The following is a 27,576-nucleotide window of genomic DNA, read 5'->3' as shown; positions in this document are numbered from 1 at the left end:
TTGCAAATGTATTAAAAATAGGAGAAATACATTATTTACATAAGTATTCAGACCCTTTGCAATGGGATTCAAAATTGAGCTCATGTGCATCCTGTTTCCATTGATCATCCTTGAGATATTTCTACAACTTGATTGGACTCCACCTGTGGTAAATTCAATTGATTGGACATGATTTGGAAAGGCACACACCTGTCTATAGAAGCTCCCACAGTTGACAGTGTCTGTCAAAGCAAAAACCAAGCCATGAGTTGAAAGGAATTGTCCGTTGAGATCGGAGACAGGATTGTGTCGAGGCACAGATCTGGGGAATGGTAGCAAAACATGTCTGCAGCAATGAAGGTCCACAAGAACACAGTGGCCTCCATCATTCTTAAGTGGAAGAAGTTTGGAACCACCCAGACTCTTCCTGGAGCTGGCCACCCGACCAAACTGAGTAACTGGGGGGAGAAGGGCCTTGGTCAGCGAGGTGACCAAGAACCCAATGGCCACTCCGACAGAGCTCTAGAGTTCCTCTGTGGAGATTGGAGAACCTTCCAGAAGGACAACCATCTCTGCAGAACCATATCAGGCCTTTAGGGTAGAGTGGCCAGACAGAAGCCACTCCTCAGTAAAAGGCACATGACAGCCCACATGGAGTTTGCCAGAAGGCACCTAAAGGACTCTCAGACCATGAGAAACTAGATTCTCGGGTCTGATGAAACCAAGAATGAACTCTGGAGGAAACCTGGCACCATGCCTATGATGAAGCATGGTGGTGGCAGCATCATGCTGTGGGGATGTTTTTCAGCAGCAGGGACTGGGAGACTAGTCAGAAACAAGGGATAGATGAACGGAGCAAAGCACTGAGAGATCCATCATGAAAATCAGCTCCAGAGCGCTCAGGACCTCAGACTGGGGGCGAAGATTCACCTTCCAACAGGACAACGACCCTAAGCACACAGCCAAGACCATGCAGGAGTTGCTTCGGGACAAGTCTCTGAATGCCCTCGAGTAGCCAGCCAGAGCCTGGACTTGAACCCGATCGAACATCTCAGCGAAGCGCCCCATCCAACCGGACAGAGCTTGAGAGGCTCTGCAGTGAAGAATGGGAGAAACTCCCCAAATACAGGTGCCAAGCTTGTAGCATCATACCCAAAACGACTTGAGGCTGTAATCGCTGCCAAAGGTACTTCAACAAAGTACTGAGTAAAGGGTCTGAATACTTATTTAAATGTGATATCATTTTTAATACATTTGCTAAAATGTCCAAAAACCTGTTTTTGCTTTGTTATTATGGGATGCTCTGTGTAGATTGTTTTTTTCCCTCATCAATTTAATCCATTTTAGAATAAGGCTGTAATGTAACAAAATGTGGAGAAAATAAGAACTTTCCAAATGCACAGAGTTCGGCCAGGTTTTAGAATGGCTGCCATGTTAGCGCCTTAATTATCTGAATTTTGATGATGTAACAATACGAGAGCACCTCCGACAGTTCCCTATTAAATAACCCGCTGTAAACAAGCTAAACAGAGCAGCGAATTAGACATTTTTATTGATGAGCATTCGGGATAATGTACTGTGTTGTCAACAAATTGCATTTCTGCTTTCACTGGACATCTTCATAGGTTTTGAAAACTATCCCCCCAAAAAATAGCACAAGGTGGAAGCATCAATTATGACTACTGAGGAGAAGTGGCAGTCTTGGAGCATTCAGAGAGAATCTCCCCCCTTCTTTAAAAAAAAAACAACAGATTCTAACTGAAATATTACACCACAAATGTAATAACTATTATGGAGGGTAAAACTGACAGAACATATTTTTAAATATCAATGTCATTGAAGGAACATTCTATAACTGGGTTATAACAGGAGGGTCTATACCTGGGTTATAACGGGACGGTCTATAACTGGGTTATAACGGGACGGTCTATAACTGGGTTATAACGGGACGGTCTATACCTGGGTTATAACGGGACGGTCTATACCTGGGTTATAACGGGACGGTCTATACCTGGGTTATAACGGGACGGTCTATACCTGGGTTATAACGGGACGGTCTATAACTGGGTTATAACGGGAAGGTCTATAACGGGATGGTCTATACCTGGGTTATAAAGGAACGGTCTATAACGGGACGGTCTATACCTGGGTTATAACAGGACGGTCTATACCTGGGTTATAACGAAACGGTCTATAATGGGACGGTCTATACCTGGGTTATAACGGAACGGTCTATAATGGGACGGTCTATACCTGGGTTATAACGAAACGGTCTATAACGAGACGGTCTATACCTGGGTTATAACGGAACGGTCTATAACTGGGTTATAACGGGACGGTCTATAACTGGTTATAAGGGGACAGTCTATAACTGGTTATAACGGTACAGTCTATAACGGGACGGTCTATAACTGGGTTATAACAGGACGGTCTATAATGGGACGGTCTATAACTGGGTTATAACAGGACGGTCTAACTGGGTTATAACAGGACGGTCTATAACGGGACGGTCTATAACTGGGTTATAACAGGACGGTCTATAACGGGACGGTCTATACCTGGGTTATAACGGGACGGTCTATAACTGGGTTATAAGGGGACGGTCTATAACTGGGTTATAAGGGGACGTCTATAACTGGGTTATAAGGGGACGGTCAATAACGGGACGGTCTATAACTGGTTATAACGGGACGGTCTATAACTGGTTATAACGATACGGTCCATAACGGGACGGTCTATACCTGGGTTATAACGAAACGGTCTATAACGGGACGGTCTATACCTGGGTTATAACGGGACGGTCTATACCTGGGTTATAAGGGGACAGTCTATAACTGGTTATAAGGGGACAGTCTATAACTGGATATAACGGTACAGTCTATAACTGGATATAACGGTACAGTCTATAACGGGACGGTCTATAACTGGGTTATAACGTGACGGTCTATAACTGGGTTATAACGGGACGGTCTATAACTGGGTTATAACGGGACGGTCTATAACTGGGTTATAACGGGACGGTCTATAACTGGGTTATAACGGGACGGTCTATAACTGGGTTATAACGGGACGGTCTATAACTGGGTTATAACGGGACGGTCTATAACTGGGTTATAACGGGACGGTCTATAACTGGGTTATAACAGGACGGTCTATAATGGGACGGTCTATAACTGGGTTATAACAGGACGGTCTATAACGGGACGGTCTATAACTGGGTTATAACGGGACGGTCTATAACGGGACGGTCTATAACTGGGTTATAACGGGACGGTCTATAACTGGGTTATAACGGGACGGTCTATAACTGGGTTATAACGGGACGGTCTATAATGGGACGGTCTATAATGGGACGGTCTATAACTGGGTTACAAAGTCAAACTATTATTTAGCTCTTAAACAGATCCATGAAAAAATTTCCCAAAAATCCAATCAAATACGAATTGGAATCACAATAAATGCATATATAAATACATGCATATGGATATGAGGGTTATCTAAAGGCTAGTATAGAAATGATTCTAGATCCACCAGTAGAGAGTTAGTTTACCTGTGGGCCCTCTGCTAGTTCATCCAACACAAAGAGAACGTCTTTCTTCCAGGTGCCGATGGTCCCGTCAGTTAACACCCCCTCTGATAACCCATGGCCAGTGTAGTCAAACCTGGGGAAACACAAACACAACATGAGCCTGGAGGACCACTGTTAGAAATACAATTAAACATCTGACAATATGTACTATGCTAGCATAATAATTCAAAGAGAGTACAGAATCTATTTGAGTAACATACGTTAGAGGGTGGTCTATTTGCATAACATACCTAACGTATAGGCTTAGGGACTCTATTCAGGTAATGAACCTCATGTGTATGGCCTTAGGGTCTTAAATGACATTTGCATGGCCTTAAGGAGACCGTGTAATGTACAGTACCTTAGGTATGAATGTCCTAGTGACCTGCAGAACTCCTCCAGGGCCTCAGCTTTCAGGCCGTTCATGTTGGATCCATACCCAGGCAGGAAGACCACGCCTGGACTCTTCCCCTTTACCCTGCGGTAGGCCAGTTTAGGGAGCTCTGGCCTTGTCACATACTGCACATAGGACTTCTGTCTCACCCCTGTAGGACACACACACACACACACACACACACATTTATAAACAGTTATTTAATGCAAAAGATGAGAATGGAGTGTGTCTTGTAAAATTGTAGGTTTTATTTGGGTGATTCATGCAATACTCTTGAAGGATAAAATCAACATGAAGTCAAGGCAAGGAATGATCAGCTATGGCAGTCTTATGTAATATTTTGAAAATAGAACTGGGCCAGTGCTGTGGGGCAAGTCATTGTTGACATCATAACCAGTGAGTCAAACCGACTGAACAGAGACAGATATGGAGTAGCCTATGATGCAATGCAAGTAGAAAATTGTTACTTACCTCAATACAAGAAAGAGAACATTAGAATACCATTACCATCTAGAACATTGAAACTAAATGGTTTGATAAAAGCTATACTTAAATTTACCAGCATTTGCATTAATTGTATGGTCTAAAAACTAGGCTACCCTGCGTTTTAAAACTGGAAAACTGTGCCCTGCAAACACGCTCATGTTGAATAATCAGTTTTTTTGTTGTGAGTGCGCCTTACCAAATCTCAACAACATATGAACAGTCCGGTATAGCGCCGCTCGGAAGAGTATTCCTACCACCAGTGTGCGAGATCTTAGAATATGCGCAGATGCTGCGCAGTTTATATGCGCATGAGCTAACCAATACATTCAGATGACGGGTCCTGCCTCTGCCACTCCCCCCACCTGTACATTTTAATGCCGTGTTCAAAACAACTGGAAACATCTGACTTCCGAGCGTACAGACAACTGGGACCTCGAAAACAACGACCTCCAACTGGGAAAAATATTTTGAACGGTCATCCAACTCAGAACTCCAACTCGATAACTCGAGCCTCTTTCTAGAGCTCCGACTTTCCAAGCTGAACATCACTGATGTAATGATTTGACCTCGTATTTTTCCGAGTTCCCAGTTGTTTAGAACGCGGCATAATTCCGTAGCCTATACATTTTCCAGTGAAATCGTTACATTGTGAACTGCAGTATCATACTCACCTCCCAAAGTCTTTGGCAAGATAGTAGCGACTCCTCCATTCTTCAAAATGTGAGAAAGTCCTTTGCGGCAGGACCTCAGCACGACGGCTGCCATATTTCTGGCTTTCCCACCCACTGAGAACATATCGCGAGAATACCAATGTTGCCAGACGGATCGTTATTCTTTTACAACGGGTGTCCCTAATCAAATCAAATTGTAATAGTCACATTCACCGAATACAACAGGTGTAGGTAGACCTTACAGTGAATGCTTACTTACAAGCCCTTAACCAACAATGTAGTTTTAAGAAAAATAAGTATTAAGTAAAAAAAATAGATAAGCAAAACATAAAATTAACAAATAGTTAAAGAGAAGCAGTAAAATAACAGTAGCGAGGCTACATACAAGGGGTATAAGTACAGTCAATGTGCAGGGGCACAGGTTAATTGAGGTAATATGTACATGTAGGTCGAGTTAAAGTGACTATGCATAGATAATAATCAGAGAGTAGCAGCAGCCTAAAAAAAGTGGGGTGGGACAATGCAAATAGTCTTGGTAGCCATTTGATTAGCTGTTCAGGAGTCTTATGGCTTGGGGGGTAGAAGCTGTTAAGAAACCTGTTGGACCTAGACTTGGCGCTCCGGTACCACTTGCCGTGCGGTAGCAGAGAGAACAGTCTATGACTAGGTCGGCTGGAGTCTTTGACAATTTTTAGGGCCTTCCTCTGACACCGCCTGTTGTGTTATACATGCACCCTGGGTTAATTTTCCTGTTTCAAGGACATCTCCCAATCTCTCTGTATGTGGTAAACGTTCATCTCTGGGTCTTTGGGTTTGGTATAAGAGCTTGAGATAGGCTATTGCACCTGTCCATAAATCCACAATAGCCTACAATTTATAATTCAGGAAAATGACTACATGTAGAATCCTGTAGAATGGTATATACTGGATGCCATCCAAGTCCACGAGGAGATCTGTATGTACTGGTAGGCAAATGGTTCAATTAAGCCTTTCGTGAATGTCATATGCAATAAAAACGTCCCATGACGGTAATCTTTATTTAGCCAAGGCATAGATCTGGAGAGAGACATATTCAAATTAAATTGAACAGACAGAGACAGATCTGCCTGAAGTTACACAGTTTGTCACAACACAGGGAACACATTTATTTCAACATGTGAAACAATCGTCTGTTGTGTAGAAGAGAATAAAGAGGAAATCTTCTGAGACATGTCATGTGAAATATGACTAAGTCTGTAACATGACTCAGAACGTCACAGGCGGAAGGTCATGGAGCAATAGAACGGAAGCGAGAGTAATAGCACATCCGCCGTTGTGGAATAGTGTATTCCAATCGGGCATTAGGCAGTTTCAGAGTGAGTGATATATTTTAGCCGAACGTCAATTAGATTGGAAACATATAGGCTTACATCATTGACAGATACAAAGACGCTATCCTCGGCGCTCGAGAAAAGATTGTAGCGATCTGACGACTAGAGAAAAACACCGCCTCTACATACACAGAGAGATTGGATAACCCGAGACGAGCCGAGAAAAAAATATCGGAGTGCAGAAGCAGGAGAAACCGTGGACAGTCACAAACCGCATTCAGTTTCGGCTCCTGGAGGATGTCTGGAACCACCGTCGATCAGGTGCGTATTTTTGGACAACCCACTGTCGTGACGTGTGTCGTTGCAATATGAACTTTGTCAACACTTTCGCCAGCTGCTATCATTCAGAGCGGTGGTCATGCTAAATAACACAGACAAAAGTATTTGATATATGATAGCTAGCTGCTATGTAGGCCGAACCTTGAAGTAGCGTACCGGCTGCAACAAACTGCTATCATTCAGAGCGGTGGTCATGCTAAATAACACAGACAAAAGTATTTGATATATGATAGCTAGCTGCTATGTAGGCCGAACCTTGAAGTAGCGTACCGGCTGCAACAAACTGCTATCATTCAGAGCGGTGGTCATGCTAAATAACACAGACAAAAGTATTTGATATATGATAGCTAGCTGCTATGTAGGCCGAACCTTGAAGTAGCGTACCGGCTGCAACAAACTCCAGCTTGAGCCGGTTGCTGTATTTTGTACTTGTCTATGCGGCACGTTTACTGGATGTTAGGTGCGTTTGAAAATAATGCAAAGGAAGCCTTGGATCGGTAGGCTAGGACTGAATGCGCTTGAATATGTCGTGATATACAGCCACTGTTATGGAATCATTGCATGTATTTCAGTAGCTTAGGCCTAGCTCACCTCGCATGTTTGCTACCATCACTCTTCTTCCTATCAAACAGTTCCCTAATAGGCCCATGCACAATCTGATAAATCTCTCTTCCCTATCACGTTTGCACTCATCCATTCTGATGTCAGAGACCCAAAGGACAAGGAAATAAAGGTATGTTTGTCACCTTATTCTTCTACGATGGCATGGTTGTTGTGGAGTTTGATGACAGTCAAACTAACTGCTGTACTAACTAAAGAGTGTAATTAAATAACTGCTCTGATTACTCTTCAACCACCTTTGTTTTGACCTGGTGACCTGGTGTCATCAGCCAAAAGTAGGTAAACTAACTCACTTAGCCCTATAACCATACACCACAGTTCTTGTCATATTCTTGGGTGATTTTATCATCTATGTTTTTATACCCCAAGTACTTAATGGGAATGTAAGGGGGTTTATAAGTAGTTTATCAATTGTTCATTATTGGTTTGTAGATCTGTAAAAACACAATAGTTGAATTTAGCTGAGGGACCTTTATGGTTCTATCACATCTAAAGAATAACCTAAGAAAAACATTTTCCCTCTCCAGTACAAAACGGATCAATGCATCAGAAGGAGGGAGTAAACGATGAAGACTTTGAACCTTACCTAAGCAGCCAGACAAATCAGGTGTGTGTGAATTCCAATTCTAGCCTATCAGCTTGACATTTCATAGCGTATAGAGGGTTAGCCTTATGATCTCTATGGACCCTCATAATTGTGTCTGATAATGATACAGGGTCAGGCTTCATATGAGGGTGTATAGCAGGGGTACTCAAATACTACTTGAGAAGGTCCTGTCACACAGATTTCCTAGGTGGCAAAGGGGTCATTTATCGGCATAGTAACCAACCCCCATCTCACGACCCATGTGAGCAAAGAGAGCTTCAAACCTCTCTGCCAATAACAGCTAGTTTTCCCCTCCCAGACAGTCATAGCCAAATTCTTGCTTGAGAAATTGTTTTTTGCTAAATTAGCAATTTTTGCCCATTTGAATGGAAATGTATTATAGGAAGGTACTTACTTGTTACCCTGAAATTATTTTAATGTTATTTTTTAATTATTATTTTGTTTTGACCCTGTTCTGTGTCTGGATATGGACTGCTGTCTGCCTATTGAGGATGGCTGGTGTATAGAGTATTACCTCTGAATGAAAACACTGTATAGTAAGTCTATGTAATTAAGAAGCCATTGATAGATAACTAACTCACAGCTCTTTAAAAAATAAACGTTTCCATTTAAAAAATGAGCTGTGAGGGAAATTATTGTTGATTAAAAAGACTAGTGAAATGAAGAATTCTAGTGAAATGTAGCCAAGAACAAACCCACCATTGGCCATGCCAATTTACTTATGAAATGAATCTATACAAACTCAGACAATTATTACAACAACAACTGACAGATTATTTGAACACTGTTGCTGTCTTCACTTCTTGTTAAGGGAAACAGACATTTTATAGAGCTAGCATCCATTTTTTCCTCTGAAAGCCAGTCTTGCTCCTTTGAAGAAACGCTAATTTATTTATTAGTTATGCTTTTGAGCAGAGATGGGCAAGATTAGGTTAGTCTTAGCTTCTATCACTAAGGTCATCCATTAACTGACCACTGTTCTCCCCATCTACAGAATAACAGCTACCCACCAATGTCCGACCCCTACATACCCAGCTACTATGCTCCTTCCATCGGCTTCCCTTACTCCCTGGGGGAGGCCCCCTGGTCCACTGCGGGGGACCCCCCCATGCCCTACCTGACCACCTATGGACAGATGAGCAATGGCGAGCACCACTTTATCCCCGACGGGGTGTTCAGCCAGCCGGGTGCCCTGGGCAACACCCCTCCCTTCCTCAGCCAGCACGGCTTCAACTTCTTCCCTGGAAACGCAGACTATTCCACCTGGGGCACCAGTGTCTCTCAGGGCCAGTCCACACAGAGCAATGCCTATAGTAATAGTTATGGTTACACCCCTAGTTCCCTGGGGAGGGCTATAGCTGATGGACAGGCAGGCTTCAGCAGTGACGCCCAGCTCAGTAAGGTCCCGGTACTGAGCAGCATCGAGCAGGGCATGACTGGGTTAAAACTGGACATGGGCGCCGCCGTCACCAAGACTGTCGGCTCGCCCCTTGGGGGCACGTTGGGCATGAGTAGCATGGCGGCCAATAACATGCCTCCATTGGTTAGTTCCTCTGCCCCCAAACCCACGTCCTGGGCAGCCATTGCCAGGAAGCCGGCCAAGCCCCAACCCAAGGTCAAGCCCAAAGCCAACATGGGGATGGGAGCCCCTGCCATTCCCCCACCGCCAATCAAGCACAACATGAACATTGGCACTTGGGACGATAAGGGCTCCGTCAACAAGCCCCCCTTAGCTCAGGCCATGATGCAACCTCAGACCATGGTGCAGCAGACCCTGATGGGCCAGCCCCAGCCCCTGCTGCAGAGCCCTCTGCCCCACCAGCACCAACACCAGCACCAACATCAGCACCAGCAGCACCACCAACCCTTTCAGCTGCAGTCCCTCCAGTCTCCCCAACACCCCCAGCAGATGCCTCCAGGCCCCCCTCACCACCACCAACACACCCACCAGAACTTCTCCTCCCAGCCTGGCCCCCCTCAACCTATGCATCAACACCAACATCCCCAACCCCCACCCCAGAACCGCTGGGTGGCACCCCGGAACAGGGGCACCTTCAACCAAGGAGGAGCGGAAGGCTTTGGGATGGGTGTTGGTGGGGTCCCCCTCAGTGCCTCTCCCTGCTCCGGGGAGGTGCACCCCGTGTTAGAGAAACTGCGGGCCCTCAACAACTACAACCCCAAAGACTTTGACTGGAACCTGAAGAACGGCCGCGTGTTCATCATCAAGAGCTACTCTGAGGACGACATCCACCGCTCCATCAAGTACTCCATCTGGTGCAGCACCGAGCACGGCAACAAGCGCCTGGACGGCGCCTACCGTTCGCTGGGGGCCAAGGGGCCCCTCTACCTGTTGTTCAGCGTCAACGGCAGCGGTCATTTCTGCGGCGTGGCAGAGATGCGCTCGCCCGTGGATTACAACGCCTACGCAGGCGTCTGGTCTCAGGACAAATGGAAGGGCAAGTTTGAGGTGAAGTGGGCATTTGTGAAGGACGTGCCCAACAGCCAGCTGAGGCACATCAGACTGGAGAACAATGACAACAAGCCCGTCACCAACTCCAGGGACACTCAAGAGGTGCCTCTGGAAAAGGCCAAGCAAGTGCTTAAAATTATTGCCACTTTCAAGCATACCACCTCAATCTTTGATGACTTTGCACATTACGAGAAGCGCCAGGAGGAGGAAGAGGCCCTGCGGAGGGTGAGAGAACCGTGCTGCTGACACACAAAGCCTTTTCCTTGTGGGGACCGGCAAAGTGGCCGCACTTGTCTCAATTTTCCTTGTTTTACGATCCTTGTGAGGACTTCTGGTCCCCACAACGATAGTAAAACCACACACACACACACACACACACACACACACAGCCCTATTGTATCAGCTGGCAGCAGAGTGTGTATGTGTGAGAGATGGTCACTAGTCACTCAGTCATACAGTGTAATACTGGTCAGTGGTCAACAGCGGTCATCATCTGGGCTCTCTTAGTTCGTAGGCTTCTTGTCTACTCGAACAATCCATTTCTACCAGTGTCATTAGTCCAAGATGGTGGGTTCTATCAGTGTCATTAGTCCAAGGTAGTGGGTTCTACCAGTGTCATTAGTCCAAGATGGTGGGTACTATCAGTGTCATTAGTCCAAGATGGTGGGTTCTATCAGTGTCATTAGTCCAAGGTAGTGGGTTCTACCAGTGTCATTAGTCCAAGATGGTGGGTTCTACCAGTGTCATTAGTCCAAGGTAGTGGGTTCTACCAGTGTCATTAGTCCAAGGTGGTGGGTTCTACCAGTTTCATTAGTCCAAGGTGGTGGGTTCTACCAGTGTCATTAGTCCAAGGTGGTGGGTTCTACCAGTGTCACTAGTCCAAGGTGGTGGGTTCTACCAGTTTCATTAGTCCAAGGTGGTGGGTTCTACCAGTGTCATTAGTCCAAGGTGGTGGGTTCTACCAGTGTCACTAGTTCAAGGTGGTGGGTTCTACCAGTTTCATTAGTCCAAGGTGGTGGGTTCTACCAGTGTCACTAGTCCAAGGTGGTGGGTTCTACCAGTGTCACTAGTCCAAGGTGGAGGGTTCTACCAGTGTCACTAGTCCAAGGTGGAGGGTTCTACCAGTGTCACTAGTCCAAGGTGGAGGGTTCTACCAGTGTCATTAGTCCAAGGTGGAGGGTTCTACCAGTGTCATTAGTCCAAGGTGGAGGGTTCTACCAGTGTCATTAGTCCAAGGTGGAGGGTTCTACCAGTGTCATAAGTCCAAGGTGGAGGGTTCTACCAGTGTCATTACATTAGTCCAAGGTGGAGGGTTCTACCAGTGTCATTACATTAGTCCAAGGTGGTGGGTTCTACCAGTGCCATTACTCTAAGGTGGTGAGGTAGGTTGATGTGTTGAATTAGCAGCTCATCCCTCAGGCCTGACCATCTCTGCATTGGTCCAACCAGGAAACACTATCTGATCTGGCAGCCATTTTGTGTGACTATGTGCTTCTATGAGAGTGATGATTCGCCCACGGAACTGGAGAGTGGGACACGCAGGGGTTTCCTGAAATTGGCCGCATTCCTCACATACCTCCTCTCAGACAAAGGCAGAAGTTGCTCTGATCTACCTTTGAACACCAGGCCTCTGGCAGAGACGGGCTCCTCTTGCTTCATTAGCTGTACAGCCCCAACCTATATGCCTAATGTATATCACTGGGTTTCTATGGGTTCCGTTTTAACATTGTTTATATTTCAGGGTTATTCCACAATGTTTTGGGAAACAATTACATTATTCACTGGTTCTTACTTGCGCAAGCAGACACACTTTGAGCAATAATATACATACAACCTATTGAAGGCAGAGAACTGAGACAATTCCCATTCACACATGAGTATAATACACACTTGTACATGTGTGAAATAAGACAAATATAAGCACCCAGCTAATTATTATCATTGTTATAGGATGGACCAGCTAGGAAATCTAGGAAACACATTCTTAATTAAAAATACATATTCTAATCTCATTATATTAAAGGCCCAGTGCAGTCAAAATGTGATTTCCCTGTGTTTTATGTATATTTCTACACTGAGGTTGGAATAATACTGTGAAATTGTGAAAATGATGATAATGCCTTTTTAGTGTAAGAGCTGTTTGACAAGACCACCTGAAATTTCAGCCTGTTTTGGTGGGATGGAGTTTTGGTCTGCCTGAGGACATCACCAGATGGTAAATTAGTTAACAGACCAATAAGGAGTTCCAAACCTCTCGGCCAATAACAGCCAGTTTTCTGTTTTCCCCTCCCCACTCAGACCACTCCCAGATAGTCCTGGCACAATTCTTGCTTTAGAAATTACTCCTTGCAAAGAATATATTTTTGTTTCTTTTTGAAAACAATCACATTAAGGTATTTCATTGTTACCCAGAAATGATTTGATATTGAGATAAAAATGGCAGGATTGGACCGTTAAGAACCCCCCCCCCCCCCCCACACACACACAACCTTTTATTTTTCTTCTTCCTACTCTGTCCGTCTCTCCATTTCCCTCCCCCTTGCTCTCCTTCTCCCTTTATCTCCCCCATCTATATATCTCTCCTTCCCTCTGTCCTTCTCCCTCTCTGGCTCCCTCCCTCTATATTGATGCTGGTGTACTGACTCTTGGTTCCTGACCTTGTTAATATTTACCGGGTAACACTCATAAATATTTCAAGTCCATGTTTTCAGGAGCACTGAAAACAACCTGTCAGTAGGAAATGTGTTTTGACTGAAGCCAAGGTAGCGTTGTGTAGCCTAGCGTGGGGCAAGCGGCTGGCGCTGCTTTTGTAGCCCTGACCCCTCTACATGACAGCCCAGGACCTGACAGAACCCATCCTCCTCCCTCCCTCCCTCACCCTCCCCAGCCTGACAAGGTTAATTGACCTCCATTGTTAGGCCTCTCTTCTCTCACTCTGAGGGCTGTAAGGTGGAGCGGTCTGCAGTATGTTGTCCCAGACAGAGGGTTGATGCTAAGCAGAAGCTAACTGTGGAGACTGAGGTTGTATACAGGATTGAGGATATAGACCGATACTGAACAAAATTTGGCCCTAATCTATGGATTTCACATGGGAAGGGGACTTAGCCATGGGTGGGCCTGGGAAGGCATAGGCCCACACACTTGGGAGCCAGGTCTAGCCAATCAGAATGAGTTTTTCCCCACAAAAGGGCTTTACTACAGACATAAATACTCCTCCGTTTCATCAGCTGTCTGGGTGGCTGGTCTCAGACCATCAAGGTGAAGAAGCTGGAAGTGGAAGTCCTGGGCTGGCGTGGTTACACGTGGTCTGCTGTTGTGAGGCCTTTTGGATGTATTGCCAAATTCTCTAAAATGACGTTCGTGGCGGCTTATGGTAGAGAAATTAACATTAGATTCTTTGGCAACAACACTGGTGGACATTCCTGCAGTCAGCATGCCAATTGCATGCTCCCTCAAAACTGGCGTTGTGAAAAAACTGCTCATTTTAGAGTGGCCTTTTATTGTCCCCAGCACAAGGTGCAACCCTGTCATGATCATGCTGTTGAATCAGCTTCTTGATATGCTACACCTGTCAGGTGGATGGATTATCTTGGCAAAGGAGAAATGCTTTCTAACAGGGATGTAAACAAATTTGAGAGAAACAAGCATTTTGTGCAGATGGAACATTACTGGGATCTTTTAATTTCAGCTCATGAAGCATGGGATCAACACTTTACATGTTGCGTTTATATTTTTGTTCAGTATAGATAAGTGGATTGGAATATTTGCAGAGGTGTGTTTGTCAAGGTCATGTGTGTGTCAATGTGGCAATATGTCAGTCAAATGAATTTTGATTTGTCACATGCTTCGTAAACAACAGGTGTAGACTAACAATGATGCTTACCTACGGGCCCTTCCCAGCAATGCAGAGAGAAAGAAAATAGAGAAATAATAGAAGAGTAATAACAAATAATACACGTCATAATAAACCCTTCAGTAGGTGGGTGGATGTGAGTGGGTGGATGTGAGTGGGTGGATGTGAGTGGGTGGATGTGAGTGGATGTGGGTGGATGTGGGTGGATGTGAGTGGGTGGATGTGAGTGGGTGGATGTGAGTGGGTGGTTGTGAGTGGGTGGATGTGTGTGAGTGGGTGGATGTGTGTGCGTGGGTGGATGTGCGTAGGTGGGTGGATGTGCGTAGGTGGGTGGATGTGCGTGCGTGCGTGGGTGGATGTGCGTGGGTGGATGTGCGTGGGTGGGTGGGTGGATGTGCGTGAGTGGGTGGATATGTGTGGGTGGATGTGGGTGGATGTGCGTGCGTGGGTGGATGGGAGTGGGTGGATGTGCGTGCGTGGGTGGATGTGCGTGGGTGGATGTGAGTGGGTGGATATGCGTGGGTGGATGTGGTAGCCTCAGGTGAGTGAATAAAGGATGGTCTCTGTGGGCACAGACACACTGAGGAGGTCTTTGTTTCCCCAGCCACCCAGGCCAGGTCAGGCTTCAGCCCCAGCACCAGACAGAGTATCCCTACTGGGGATAGAGTTACTCTGGAGGCCCAGGTCTCACTGGGGCGTTCCCTTGCTGTGTCCACTGACACTGACACCTTCCTTCCCTCAAAGGGACCACTGTTTTCCCTGGGAAATGGGAGAATTAGTCTATATAAAGCCCTGAAGTTTGTCAAGTCCGTACATTGTTTTGAGTTTTACTGTGTTTTTATAGCTTGGATAAGCACAACTTTGTGTACAAACTTTGCTTGACAGCGAATTTTGGAAGTGATGTGTGTGTTGTTGTGTGTGTGAGTATTAGAATGCACTGTGCAGCCAGGCCTGTATTTGTGTATGTCAATAAATGAACAGTTGGGGAGTAAACTGACAGACCTGCTTTTCTCATGGTTTTAAAGAGTTAATAGAGCACAACCATCCAGTCCTCCTTCTGATCTCGCTCTCTTTTATTTATGTATATATATATATATACAGTTGAAGTCGGAAGTTTACATACACTTAGGGTGGAGTCATTAAAACTCGTTTTTCAACCACTCCACACATTTCTTGTTAACAAACTATTGTTTTGGCAAGTTGGTTAGGACATCTACTTTGTGCATGACACAAGTAATATTTCCATCAATTGTTTACAGACAGATTATTTCACTTATAATTCACTGTATCACAATTCCAGTAGGTCAGAAGTTTACATACACTAAGTTGACTGTGCCTTTAAACAGCTTGGAAAATTCCAGAAAATTATGTCATGGCTTTAGAAGCTTCTGATAGGCTAATTGACATAATTTGAGTCAATTGGAGGTTTACCCGTGGATGTATTTCAAAGCCTACCTTCAAACTCAGTGCCTCTTTGCTTGACATCATGGGAAAATCAACCAAGACCTCAGAAAAACATTGTAGACCTCCACAAGTCTGGTTCATCCTTGGGATCAATTTCCAAATGCCTGAAGGTACCACGTTCATCTGTACAAACAATAGTACGCAAGTATAAACACCATGGGATCACGCAGCCGTCATACCGCTCAGGAAGGAGACGCGTTCTGTCTCCTAGAGATGAACGTACTTTGGTGTGAAAAGTGCAAATCAATCCCAGAACAACAGCAAAGGACCTTGTGAAGATTCTGGAGGAAACAGGTACAAAAGTATCTATATCCACAGTAAAACGAGTCCTATATCGACATAACCTGAAAGGCCGCTCAGCCAGGAAGAAGCCACTGCTCCAAAACCGCCATAAAAAAGCCAGACTACGGTTTGCAATTGCACATGGGGACAAAGATTGTACTTTTTGGAGAAATGTCCTCTGGTCTGATGAAACCAAAATAGAACTGTTTGGCCATAATGACCATCGTTATGTTTGGAGGAAAAGGGGGAGGCTTGCAAGCTGAAGAACGCCATCCCAACCGTGAAGCACGGGGGTGGCAGCATCGTATTGTGGGGGTGCTTTGCTGCAGGAGGGACTGGTGCACTTCACAAAATAGATGGCATCATGAGGAGGGAAAATTATGTGGATATATTGAAGCAAGATCTCAAGACATCAGTCAGAAAGTTAAAGCTTGGTCACAAATGGGTCTTCCAAATGGACAATGGTCCCAAGCATATTTCCAAAGTTATGGCAAAATGGCTTAAGGACAACAAAGTCAAGGTATTGGAGTGGTCATCATAAATCCCTGACCTCAATCCCATTGAAAATATGTTGGCAGAACTGAAAAGGCGTGTGTGAGCAATGAGGCCCACAAACCTGTCTCATTTACACCAGCTCTGTCAGGAGGAACTTATTGTGGGAAGCTTGTGGAAGGCTACCTGAACTGTTTGACCCACTTTAAAGGCAATGCTACCAAATACTAATTGAGTGTATGTAAACTTCTGACCTGCGGGGAATGTGATGAATTCTCTCTACTATTGTTCTGACATTTCACATTCTTAAAATAAAGTGGGGGAGCCTAACTGACCTAAGACAGGGAATTTTTACTAGGATTAAATGTCAGGAAATGTGAAAAACTGAGTTTAAATGTATTTGGCTAAGGTGTATGTAAACTCCCGACTTCAACTGTGTGTATATATATCCCCCTCTCTTTCGCTCTCTATTATCTCTCTATCTATCCCTCTCGCTCTTCTACTCTCTCTCTCTATCTCTCTATCTATCCTCTCTTTCTCCCTCTTTCTCCCTCTTTCTTTCTCCCTCTCCTACTCCCTCTTTCTTTCTATTTCTCTCTCCTATCTCTCTCTCTTTCTTTCTCCTCATCTCTTTCCTCCATCTCCCCCTCTTCATCATAGTGATTAACTGTGCCATGATTTATTAGCCTTCCTGCCTGCTCATAAAAATGACTACAACCAGACAGACCTTCTGGTGTATGGAGAGAGGGGGGAGGAAGGGAGGGGGGGTACAGATGGAGATTGGAGATGGTAGAGATGGGGATTGGGGAGGGGGGAGGGATACAGATGGAGATTGGGAGGGGGGAGGGGCAGAGATGGACATTGGAGGGGGTAGAGAAAGAGATTGGAGGGGAGGAGGGGGCAGAGATGGAGATTGGATGGGAGGAGGAGGGGGCCGGGATGGAGATGGGAATTGGGGGGGGGAGGGGCAGAGATGGAGATGGGAATTGGGGGGGAGGAGGGGCAGAGATGGAGATGGGAATTGGGGGGGAGGAGGGGCAGAGATGGAGATGGGAATTGGGGGGGAGGAGGGGCAGAGATGGAGATGGGAATTGGGGGGGAGGAGGGGCAGAGATGGGGATTAGAGGGGAAGGAAGGGCAGAGATGGGGATTGGAAGGGCAGAGATGGGGATTGGAAGTTGGGGAGGAGGTGGTAGAGATGGGGATTGGAGGGGGTGGAGATGGGGATTGGAGGCGGTGGAGTTGGAGATTGGAAGGGGGGGCAAGGATGGGGATTGGAGGGGAGGAGGGGGTAGAGATGGAGATTGGAAGGGGGGAGGAGGGGGCAGAGATGGACATTGGAAGGGGGGAGGAGGGGGCAGAGATGGACATTGGAAGGGGGGAGGAGGGGGCAGAGATGGACATTGGAAGGGGGGAGGAGGGGGGTAGAGATGGACATTGGAAGGGGGGAGGAGGGGGGTAGAGATGGAGATTGGAAGGGGGGAGGAGGGGGCAGAGATGGACATTGGAAGGGGGGAGGAGGGGGCAGAGATGGACATTGGAAGGGGGGAGGAGGGGGCAGAGATGGACATTGGAAGGGGGGAGGAGGCGGGTAGAGATGGAGATTGGAAGGGGGGGAGGAGGGGGCAGAGATGGGGTTTGGAATTGGAGAGGAAGGAGGGGCAGAGATGGAGATTGGAGGGGAGGAGGAGGGGGCAGAGATGGAGATTGGAGGGGCCCAGGATGGAGATTGGAAGGAGGGGGCAGAGATGGAGATTGGAGGGGAGGCTGGAGGGGGCCGGGATGGAGATTGGAAAGAGGGGGCAGAGATGGAGATTGGAAGTGGGGAGGAGGGGCAGGGATGGGAATTGGAGAGGAAGGAGGGGCAGAGATGGAGATTGGAGGGGAGGAGGAGGGGCAGAGATGGAGATTGGAGGGGGCCAGGATAGAGATTGGAAGGAGGGGGCAGAGATGGAGATTGGAGGGGAGGAGGAGGGGGCCGGGATGGAGATTGGAAGGAGGGGGCAGAGATGGAGATTGGAAGGAGGGGGCAGAGATGGAGATGGGAATTGGGGGGGAGGAGGGGCAGAGATGGGAATTGGGGGGGAGGAGGGGCAGAGATGGAGATGGGAATTGGGGGAGGAGAGGGCAGAGATGGGGATTGGAGGGGAAGGAAGGGCAGAGATGGGGATTGGAAGGGCAGAGATTGGGATTGGAAGTTGGGGAGGAGGGGGCAGAGATGGGGATTGGAGGAGGGGAGGAGGGGGTAGAGATGGAGATTGGGAGGAGGGGGCAGAGATGGACATTGGAAGGGGGGAGGAGGGGCTAGAGATGGAGGAGGGGGCAGAGATGGGGATAGGAGGAGGGGGCAGAGATGGGGATAGGAGGAGGGGGCAGAGATGGGGATAGGATGAGGGGGCAGAGATGGGGATAGGAGGAGGGGGCAGAGATGGGGATAGGATGAGGGGGCAGAGATGGGGATAGGAGGAGGGGGCAGAGATGGGGATAGGAGGAGGAGGCAGAGATGGGGATAGGAGGAGGAGGCAGAGATGGGCAAAGGAGGAGGGGGCAGAGATGGACATAGGAGGAGGAGGCAGAGATGGGGATAGGAGGAGGAGGCAGAGATGGGGATAGGAGGAGGAGGCAGAGATGGGGATAGGAGGAGGAGGCAGAGATGGGGATAGGAGGAGGAGGCAGAGATGGGGATAGGAGGAGGAGGCAGAGATGGGGATAGGAGGAGGAGGCAGAGATGGGGATAGGAGGAGGGGGCAGAGATGGACATTGGAAGGGGAGGAGGAGGGGGCAGAGATGGGGATAGGAGGGGAGGAGGAGGGGGCAGAGATGGGGATAGGAGGGGGCAGAGATGGGGATAGGAGGAGGGGGAGGAGGGGACAGAGATGGGGATAGGAGGGGAGGAGGAGGGGGCAGAGATGGGGATAGGAGGGGAGGAGGAGGGAATAGGAGGGGAGGAGGAGGGGGCAGAGATGGGGAGGAGGAGGGGGCAGAGATGGGGATAGGAGGGGAGGAGGAGGGAATAGGAGGGGAGGAGGAGGGGGCAGAGATGGGGATAGGAGGGGGCAGAGATGGGGATAGGAGGGGAGGAGGAGGGGGCAGAGATGGGGATAGGAGGGGAGGAGGAGGGAATAGGAGGGGAGGAGGAGGGGGCAGAGATGGGGATAGGAGGGGAGGAGGAGGGGGCAGAGATGGGGATAGGAGGGGAGGAGGAGGGAATAGGAGGGGGCAGAGATGGGGATAGGAGGGGAGGAGGAGGGGGCAGAGATGGGGATAGGAGGGGAGGAGGAGGGAATAGGAGGGGAGGAGGAGGGGGCAGAGATGGGGATAGGAGGGGTAGAGATGGGGATAGGAGGGGAGGAGGGGGCAGAGATGGGGATAGGAGGGGAGGAGGAGGCAGAGATGGGGATAGGAGGAGGGGGCAGAGATGGGGATTGGAGGAGGGGGCAGAGATGGACATTGGAAGGGGAGGAGGAGGGGTCAGAGATGGGGATAGGAGGGGAGGAGGAGGGGTCAGAGATGGGGATAGGAGGGGGCAGAGATGGGGATAGGAGGAGGGGGAGGAGGGGACAGAGATGGGGAGGAGGAGGGGGCAGAGATGGGGATAGGAGGGGAGGAGGAGGGATAGGAGGGGAGGAGGAGGGGGCAGAGATGGGGATAGGAGGGGAGGAGGAGGGGGCAGAGATGGGGATAGGAGGGGAGGAGGAGGGAATAGGAGGGGAGGAGGAGGGGGCAGAGATGGGGATAGGAGGGGAGGAGGAGGGGGCAGAGATGGGGATACGAGGAGGAGGCAGAGATGGGGATAGGAGGAGGGGGCAGAGATGGGGATAGGAGGGGAGGAGGAGGGGGCAGAGATGGGGATAGGAGGGGAGGAGGAGGGAATAAGAGGGGAGGAGGAGGGGGCAGAGATGGGGATAGGAGGGGAGGAGGAGGGGGCAGAGATGGGGATAGGAGGGGAGGAGGAGGGAATAGGAGGGGGCAGAGATGGGGATAGGAGGGGAGGAGGAGGGGGCAGAGATGGGGATAGGAGGGGAGGAGGAGGGAATAGGAGGGGAGGAGGAGGGGGCAGAGATGGGGATAGGAGGGGCAGAGATGGGGATAGGAGGGGAGGAGGGGGCAGAGATGGGGATAGGAGGGGAGGAGGAGGCAGAGATGGGGATAGGAGGAGGGGGCAGAGATGGGGATTGGAGGAGGGGGCAGAGATGGACATTGGAAGGGGAGGAGGAGGGGTCAGAGATGGGGATAGGAGGGGAGGAGGAGGGGTCAGAGATGGGGATAGGAGGGGGCAGAGATGGGGATAGGAGGAGGGGGAGGAGGGGACAGAGATGGGGATAGGAGGGGAGGAGGAGGGGGCAGAGATGGGGATAGGAGGGGAGGAGGAGGGAATAGGAGGGGAGGAGGAGGGGGCAGAGATGGGGATAGGAGGGGAGGAGGAGGGGGCAGAGATGGGGATAGGAGGGGAGGAGGAGGGAATAGGAGGGGAGGAGGAGGGGGCAGAGATGGGGATAGGAGGGGAGGAGGAGGGGGCAGAGATGGGGATACGAGGAGGAGGCAGAGATGGGGATAGGAGGAGGGGGCAGAGATGGGGATAGGAGGGGAGGAGGAGGGGGCAGAGATGGGGATAGGAGGGGAGGAGGAGGGAATAAGAGGGGAGGAGGAGGGGGCAGAGATGGGGATAGGAGGGGAGGAGGAGGGGGCAGAGATGGGGATAGGAGGGGAGGAGGAGGGAATAGGAGGGGGCAGAGATGGGGATAGGAGGGGAGGAGGAGGGGGCAGAGATGGGGATAGGAGGGGAGGAGGAGGGAATAGGAGGGGAGGAGGAGGGGGCAGAGATGGGGATAGGAGGGGCAGAGATGGGGATAGGAGGGGAGGAGGGGGCAGAGATGGGGATAGGAGGGGAGGAGGAGGCAGAGATGGGGATAGGAGGAGGGGGCAGAGATGGGGATTGGAGGAGGGGGCAGAGATGGACATTGGAAGGGGAGGAGGAGGGGTCAGAGATGGGGATAGGAGGGGAGGAGGAGGGGTCAGAGATGGGGATAGGAGGGGGCAGAGATGGGGATAGGAGGAGGGGGAGGAGGGGACAGAGATGGGGATACGAGGAGGAGGCAGAGATGGGGATAGGAGGAGGGGGCAGAGATGGGGAGGGGAGGAGGAGGGGGCAGAGATGGGGATAGGAGGGGAGGAGGAGGGAATAGGAGGGGAGGAGGAGGGGGCAGAGATGGGGATAGGAGGGGGCAGAGATGGGGATAGGAGGGGAGGAGGAGGGAATAGGAGGGGAGGAGGAGGGGGCAGAGATGGGGATAGGAGGGGAGGAGGAGGGGGCAGAGATGGGGATAGGAGGGGAGGAGGAGGGAATAGGAGGGGGCAGAGATGGGGATAGGAGGGGAGGAGGAGGGGGCAGAGATGGGGATAGGAGGGGAGGAGGAGGGAATAGGAGGGGAGGAGGAGGGGGCAGAGATGGGGATAGGAGGGGCAGAGATGGGGATAGGAGGGGAGGAGGGGGCAGAGATGGGGATAGGAGGGGAGGAGGAGCGGCAGAGATGGAGAAAAATTGTCTTACAAACCCTTAACCAACAAAGCAGTTCAAGAAATAGAGTCATAAAAATATTTACTAAATAAACTAAAGTTTTAAAAAAATTATAAAATCAAAAAGTAACACAAAACTTCCATAACAATAACAAGGCTATATACGGGGGTACCAGTACCGAGGGAATGTACAGGTTTGTTGAGGTTATTTGTAAAGTGACAATGCATAGATAATAAACAGCGAGTAGCAGCAGTATTAAAACAAAGAGGGGGGGGTCAATATAAATAGTCAGGGTGGGCATTGGATTCTTTGGGGATTGGAGGGGATGAGGGGGCATACAGTGCATCCGGAAAGTATTCAGACCCATTCACTTTTTTGCTACGTTACAGCCTTATTCTAAAATGGATTAAATTAATGTTTGTTCCTCATCAATCTACACTCAATACCCCATAATAACAAAGGGAAAACTGTTTTTTGGAATTTTTGCAAATGTATATATATTTTTTTTAAACAATCATATTCGGACGCTTTGCTATGAGACTCGAAATTGATTTCAGGTGCATCCTGTTTCCATTGATCATCCTTGAGATGTTTCTACAACTTGAAAGAAGTCCACCTGTGGTAAACCTGTCTATATGAGGTTCCACAGTTGGCAGTGAATGTCAGAGAAAAAACGGAAGGAATTGTCCGTAGAGCTCTGAGACAGGATTGTGTCGAGGCACAGATCTGGAGAAGGATACCAAAACATTTATGCAGTATTGAAAGTCCCCAAGAACACTGTGGCCTCCATCATTCTTAAATGGAAGAGGTTTGGAACCATGAAGATTCTTCCTAGAGCTGGCTGTCTGGCCAAATTGAGCAATCAAGGGGGAGGGCTTGGTCAGGGAGGTGATCAAAAACACAATGGTCACTCTGACAGAGCTCCAGAGGACCTCTGTGGAGATGGGAGAACCTTTCAGAAGGACAACCATCTCTGTAGCACTCCACCAATTTATGGTAGAGTGGCCAGACGGGAACCACTCCTCGGTAAAAGGCACATGACAGCACGCTTGCAATTTGCCAGAAGGCACCTAATGGACTCTCGGATCATGAGAAACAAGATTCTCTAGTCTGATGAAACCAAGATTGAAATATTTGGCCTGAATGCCATTCGTCACTTCTGGAGGAAACCTGGCACCATCCCTACAGTGAAGCATGGTGGTGGCAGCATCATGCTGTGGATGTTTTTCAGTGGCAGGGACTGGGAGACTAGTCAGGACCGAGGGAAAGATGAACAGAGCACAGTACACAGAGATCTTTGATGAAAATCTGCTCCAGAGCGCTCAGGACCTTAGACTGGGGCGAAGCTTCACCTTCTAACAGGACAACGACCCTAAGCACACAGCCAAGACAATGCAGGAGTGGCTTCGGGACAACATGAACCCGATTGAACATCTCTGGAGAGACTTGAAAATATCGGTGCAGCGACGCTCTCCATCCAACCTGACAGAGCTTGAGAGGATCTGCAGAGAAGAATGGGAGAAACTCCCCAAATACAGGTGTGCCAAGCTTGTAGCTTCATACCCAAGAAGACTCAATACTGTAATCGCTGCTAAAGGTGCTTCAACAAGGTACTGAGTTAAGGGTCTGAATACTTGTGTAAATTTGATATTTCAGTATACATTTTTTTTTTTTTTAAAGATACATTTATAAACCTGTTTTTGCTTTGTCATTATGGGGTATTGTGTGCAGATTGATGAGGGGGAAAAAAACAATTTAATCAATTTTAGAATACGGCTGTAACTTAACAAAATATTGAAAAAGTCTAGGGGTCTGAATACATTCAGAATGCACTGTAGATGAGGGGCTGAGGGGAGGAGGGGTAGAGATGGGGGTTTGAGGGGAGGAGGGGGTAGAGATGGGGGTTTGAGGGGAGGAGGGGGTAGAGATGGGGGTTTGAGGGGAGGAGGGGGTAGAGATGGGGGTTTGAGGGGAGGAGGGGGTAGAGATGGGGGTTTGAGGGGAGGAGGGGGTAGAGATGGGGGTTTGAGGGGAGGAGGGGGTAGAGATGGGGGTTTGAGGGGAGGAGGGGGTAGAGATGGGGGTTTGAGGGGAGGAGGGGGTAGAGATGGGGGTTTGAGGGGAGGAGGGGGTAGAGATGGGGGTTTGAGGGGAGGAGGGGGTAGAGATGGGGGTTTGAGTTGGTGAGGGGAGGGGAGGAGGGGGTGGAGATGAGGGTTTGAGGGGAGGAGGGGGTAGAGATGGTGGTTTGAGGGGAGGGGGTAGAGATGGGGGTTTGAGTTGGTGGTTTGAGGGGAGGAGGGGGTAGAGATGGGGGTTTGAGTTGGTGAGGGGAGGAGGGGGTAGAGATGGTCATTTGAGGGGAGAAGGGGGTAGAGCTTGTCGTTTGAGGGGAGGAGGGGTTAGAGATGGTCGTTTGAGGGGAGGAGGGTTTAGAGATGGTCGTTTGACGGGAGGAGGAGGTAGAGATGGGGGGGGGGAGATTTCAGCTGGTGTTAATAAGGATGAAATAAAGTAGGTTTTGGGTTCCACATGCAAAAACTCAACTCTGTGGAAATCTTCAGTAGACACCACTGTGTGACAAATTTTGAAGCGAAGCACCCATTTCTTCCGTTAGCTTACATCCAAGGGCCAAATCCTATCACAGAGCTTTCATCACATGAACGGAGAACAAGAGATTGAGTCAAAAAAATACATTTCCCTGAGTATGTTTTGTAACAGCATTCCATGTGTTTTTTTCTCCCACTTAAATATCCTCTAATTTTGTCCCCCCCCCTCTCTCCCTCTCCCCAGGAGCGGAATAGAAATCAACAGTAACTTTAGAGAGAACTCCTTGCTAGAGGTACAACACTAACGACGTATGACCTTAAATAATTAGCCTAACTACGCAGAAGAAAGGGTCCTGCCATCTTTTCTGCTGAAGACAACAACAAAGAGGCCATATCTCACGATGTGAACACGACGATGGACTCACCTGTATCAGTTCTCTGGTGCATCAATCTACCCCAGTGTTCCTGTCTCTGAAGAAAAATAAAGAACATTACTCACTTTAAAGTCTCTCTTTAAGCACTTTCAGTCCACCTAAAGCAGCCTCTACCAATACCCTTTACTCTCTAATAACTCTTATATCTCACTTATATCTCTCTTTCTGGACTTCTGTTTCTAATAACTGACTAACCAGTGTAGTTAGTTTTTCTGAGGATTTTACCAGACTTGTAGTTTTTTGTTTCGTTTTTTTTAATGCCTCCAAAATATTGGGGAAGAAAATGTGTTCTCCCCTCCCCCTCGATGAGCGTTAGCGCCTTCAGAAGAGATTCAAACATATAACATGTATAACTAAATATTTTACTTGAATCTACACTCAGCTTGTGATTGATTGACAGGTGAGGGGAACGACAGGAAACGGCCATAATCATGCCAATCATTAGATGGACCCCTCTTACTCCTGCCCCTTTGTTTCTGCATCTTTTTCTATGTACCAAAAGATGAGGTGGATGATGTAGTGAGCTGGGCTGGGTGAATGCCAGTTAATGCACATGTTCGTTTTTTCTCTCGTGATTATTATGTCATTCTGAAGTCCATTTGTCTGAGGAGAAATCTGCTCCACGGTAACGGTTGCCTTGGTAGCTGTCAGTATCTTCAGGCTAAAGCTGGGGCCTGTTCAGGAGGTTGCAATGTTACACAACATTCAGATAGAAAATGTGTCCAATAGATATGATTCTCTGTCATGTAGATGAGAACAGGAAATTGTTTTAGCTTTAAACATTACGTTTCTATCAGCAGTGTTGTGCAACGTTTCACCTGACTGAACAGGCTTCAGGCTCTCTGTCTCTGAAGAACTCTGTAATGCTTTTGGGATGACCCTCCCTGGTGTTCCTGGGTCCAGGTATAAGGTACTGTTAACCACAGATCTGGGACCAGATGCTCTACCCCATCTCCTAACCTAAACCATTAGGGGGATGAAAATATATCTGGTCCTGGATCAGTGGTTAGGAGTGATTTTTGCCTACTGCCGATTGCTACTTGGTTACAGAGGGGTATCCCAAAAGCTGAACATCACCAAGGAAGTGAGCGTTTCTCCTCAAGGTGATTCACTAGCGAAAAATAAACATTACCCATGTTTAGCATAACAAACTCTTCTGCGATGTGTCTTCTTGCGGTCTGTTGTGTGTATGTGATTGTATCGATGTGTGAGCAATAACCCTGTCATCCATTTTCTGTTTCTGCACTTGGATGATCCTAATATTACAGATTTTTTACTGACACCAAGACACATCACAGGCTGTGCCCCAACACTCTAGCATGGCTTCCTCCACTCCTCCATCCAGATTGATACTGTAGGGCAGGGATCATCAGCTAGATTCAACCGCGGGACAATTCTTTTTTTGAGCAGATGGTTGGTGGGCTGGAACATAATTACAAATAATTTGTAGACTGCAAATTGATGGCAAGAAGCCCAAACAGATTTAATATTTGACTTAAACATAATCATTTTAAACCTTGCTTACATTTCTATACATTCACGTCTCTATTATGCGTGGGAATACTTGGGAACATATTTCCTAAATTAAAATAACTTTTAGCTGATTTCCTGGTGATTTATGTCCAACAATGAAAATAATGTATATGTACTGTATCATTGTTTGAATATGTACAGTACCAGTCAAAAGTTTGGACACACCTAGTCATTCAAGGGTTTTTCTTTATTTTTACTATTTTCTACATTGTAGAATAATAGTGAAGACATCAAAACTATGAAATATCACATATGGAATCATGTAGTAAGCAGAAAGTGTTAAACAAATCAAAATATATTTGAGATTCTTCAATGTAGCCATCCTTTGTCACCTAGAATGCATTTCAATTATCAGGTGTGCCTCGTTAATTTGTGGAATGTCTTTCCTTTAATGAGTTTGAGCCAATCAGTTGTGATGTGACAAGGTAGCGGAGGTATACAGAAGATAGCCCTATTTGGTAAAAGACCAAGTCCATATTATGGCAGGAACAGCTCAAATAAGCAAAGAGAAATGACAGTCCCTCATTACTTTAACACATCAGTCAATTGAAAAACCATCAAGCGCTTTGACGAAACTGGCTCTCATGAGCACCACCACAGAGTTACCTCTGCTGTTACCAGAGTTACCTCTGCTGCAGAGGATAAGTTCATTCGAGTTGTTTTTGGTTGCTACTTGATGCTAGTTCTGATGTCTTCACTAGCACCCTCTTTGGGTCATTGTCCTGGTTGAAGTATCTCAAATATAAAATATATTTTCATTTGTTTAACCCTTTCTGGGTACTACTTGATTCCATCTGTGTTATTTCATAGTTTTGATGTCTTCACTATTATTCTACAATGTAGAAAATAGTAAAAATAAAGAAAAACCCTTGAATAAGTAGGTGTGTCCAAACTTTTGACTGGTGCTGTGTATTACTGTTCAAAAGTTTGGGGTCACTTAGAAATGTCCTTGTTTTTGAAAGAAAGCCTTTTTTGTCCATTAAAATAACATCAAATTGATCAGAAA

General features: G+C 47.7%; 2 protein-coding genes across 3 annotated transcripts in view; one reads left to right on the top strand and one right to left on the bottom strand.

Moving 5' to 3' along the window:
* Positions 1-6,744, bottom strand: part of LOC139420250 (abhydrolase domain containing 10, depalmitoylase b) — an 8,796-nt gene extending 2,052 nt beyond the window's left edge. The window contains exons 1-4 of the mRNA XM_071170120.1: positions 6,681-6,744; positions 5,099-5,278; positions 3,909-4,092; positions 3,530-3,641 (exon numbers count right to left, since the gene is read on the bottom strand). Of these exons, the coding sequence (XP_071026221.1) occupies positions 3,530-3,641; positions 3,909-4,092; positions 5,099-5,222 (420 nt within the window). The 5' untranslated portion in view covers positions 5,223-5,278; positions 6,681-6,744. The remainder of the gene's footprint in view (positions 1-3,529; positions 3,642-3,908; positions 4,093-5,098; positions 5,279-6,680) is intronic.
* LOC139420248 (YTH domain-containing family protein 3-like) lies at positions 6,368-27,576 on the top strand. Of its 2 annotated transcripts, XR_011635486.1 has the most exons (6): positions 6,395-6,729; positions 7,456-7,480; positions 7,896-7,975; positions 8,970-10,670; positions 24,848-25,697; positions 25,875-26,188. XR_011635486.1 is itself a non-coding variant. In XM_071170119.1 (5 exons), the coding sequence occupies exons 1-5, from the start codon at positions 6,706-6,708 to the stop codon at positions 24,869-24,871; spliced, it is 1,854 nt and encodes a 617-aa protein (XP_071026220.1). In that variant the 5' UTR covers positions 6,368-6,705; the 3' UTR covers positions 24,872-27,576. The 2 variants fall into 2 exon arrangements, 1 of the variants encoding a protein (XP_071026220.1); XM_071170119.1 differs by having other exon boundaries at positions 6,368-6,729; positions 24,848-27,576.

The sequence above is a fragment of the Oncorhynchus clarkii genome, chromosome 11 (genome assembly GCF_045791955.1).
Source record: "Oncorhynchus clarkii lewisi isolate Uvic-CL-2024 chromosome 11, UVic_Ocla_1.0, whole genome shotgun sequence".
Taxonomy (NCBI): domain Eukaryota; kingdom Metazoa; phylum Chordata; class Actinopteri; order Salmoniformes; family Salmonidae; genus Oncorhynchus; species Oncorhynchus clarkii.
Note: the sequence above shows the minus strand (reverse complement) of the source record. Positions and strands in the feature narration are given on the sequence as shown.

Bases quoted from the DNA above. Each gene is read 5' to 3' on its own strand.
- LOC139420248 (XM_071170119.1), top strand. From the start codon at position 6,706: ATGTCTGGAACCACCGTCGATCAG. The intron at 7,976-8,969 runs GTGTGTGTGAAT...CCCCATCTACAG, and splicing joins TAAGCAGCCAGACAAATCAG to AATAACAGCTACCCACCAAT. The intron at 10,671-24,847 runs GTGAGAGAACCG...CCCTCTCCCCAG, and splicing joins AGGAAGAGGCCCTGCGGAGG to GAGCGGAATAGAAATCAACA.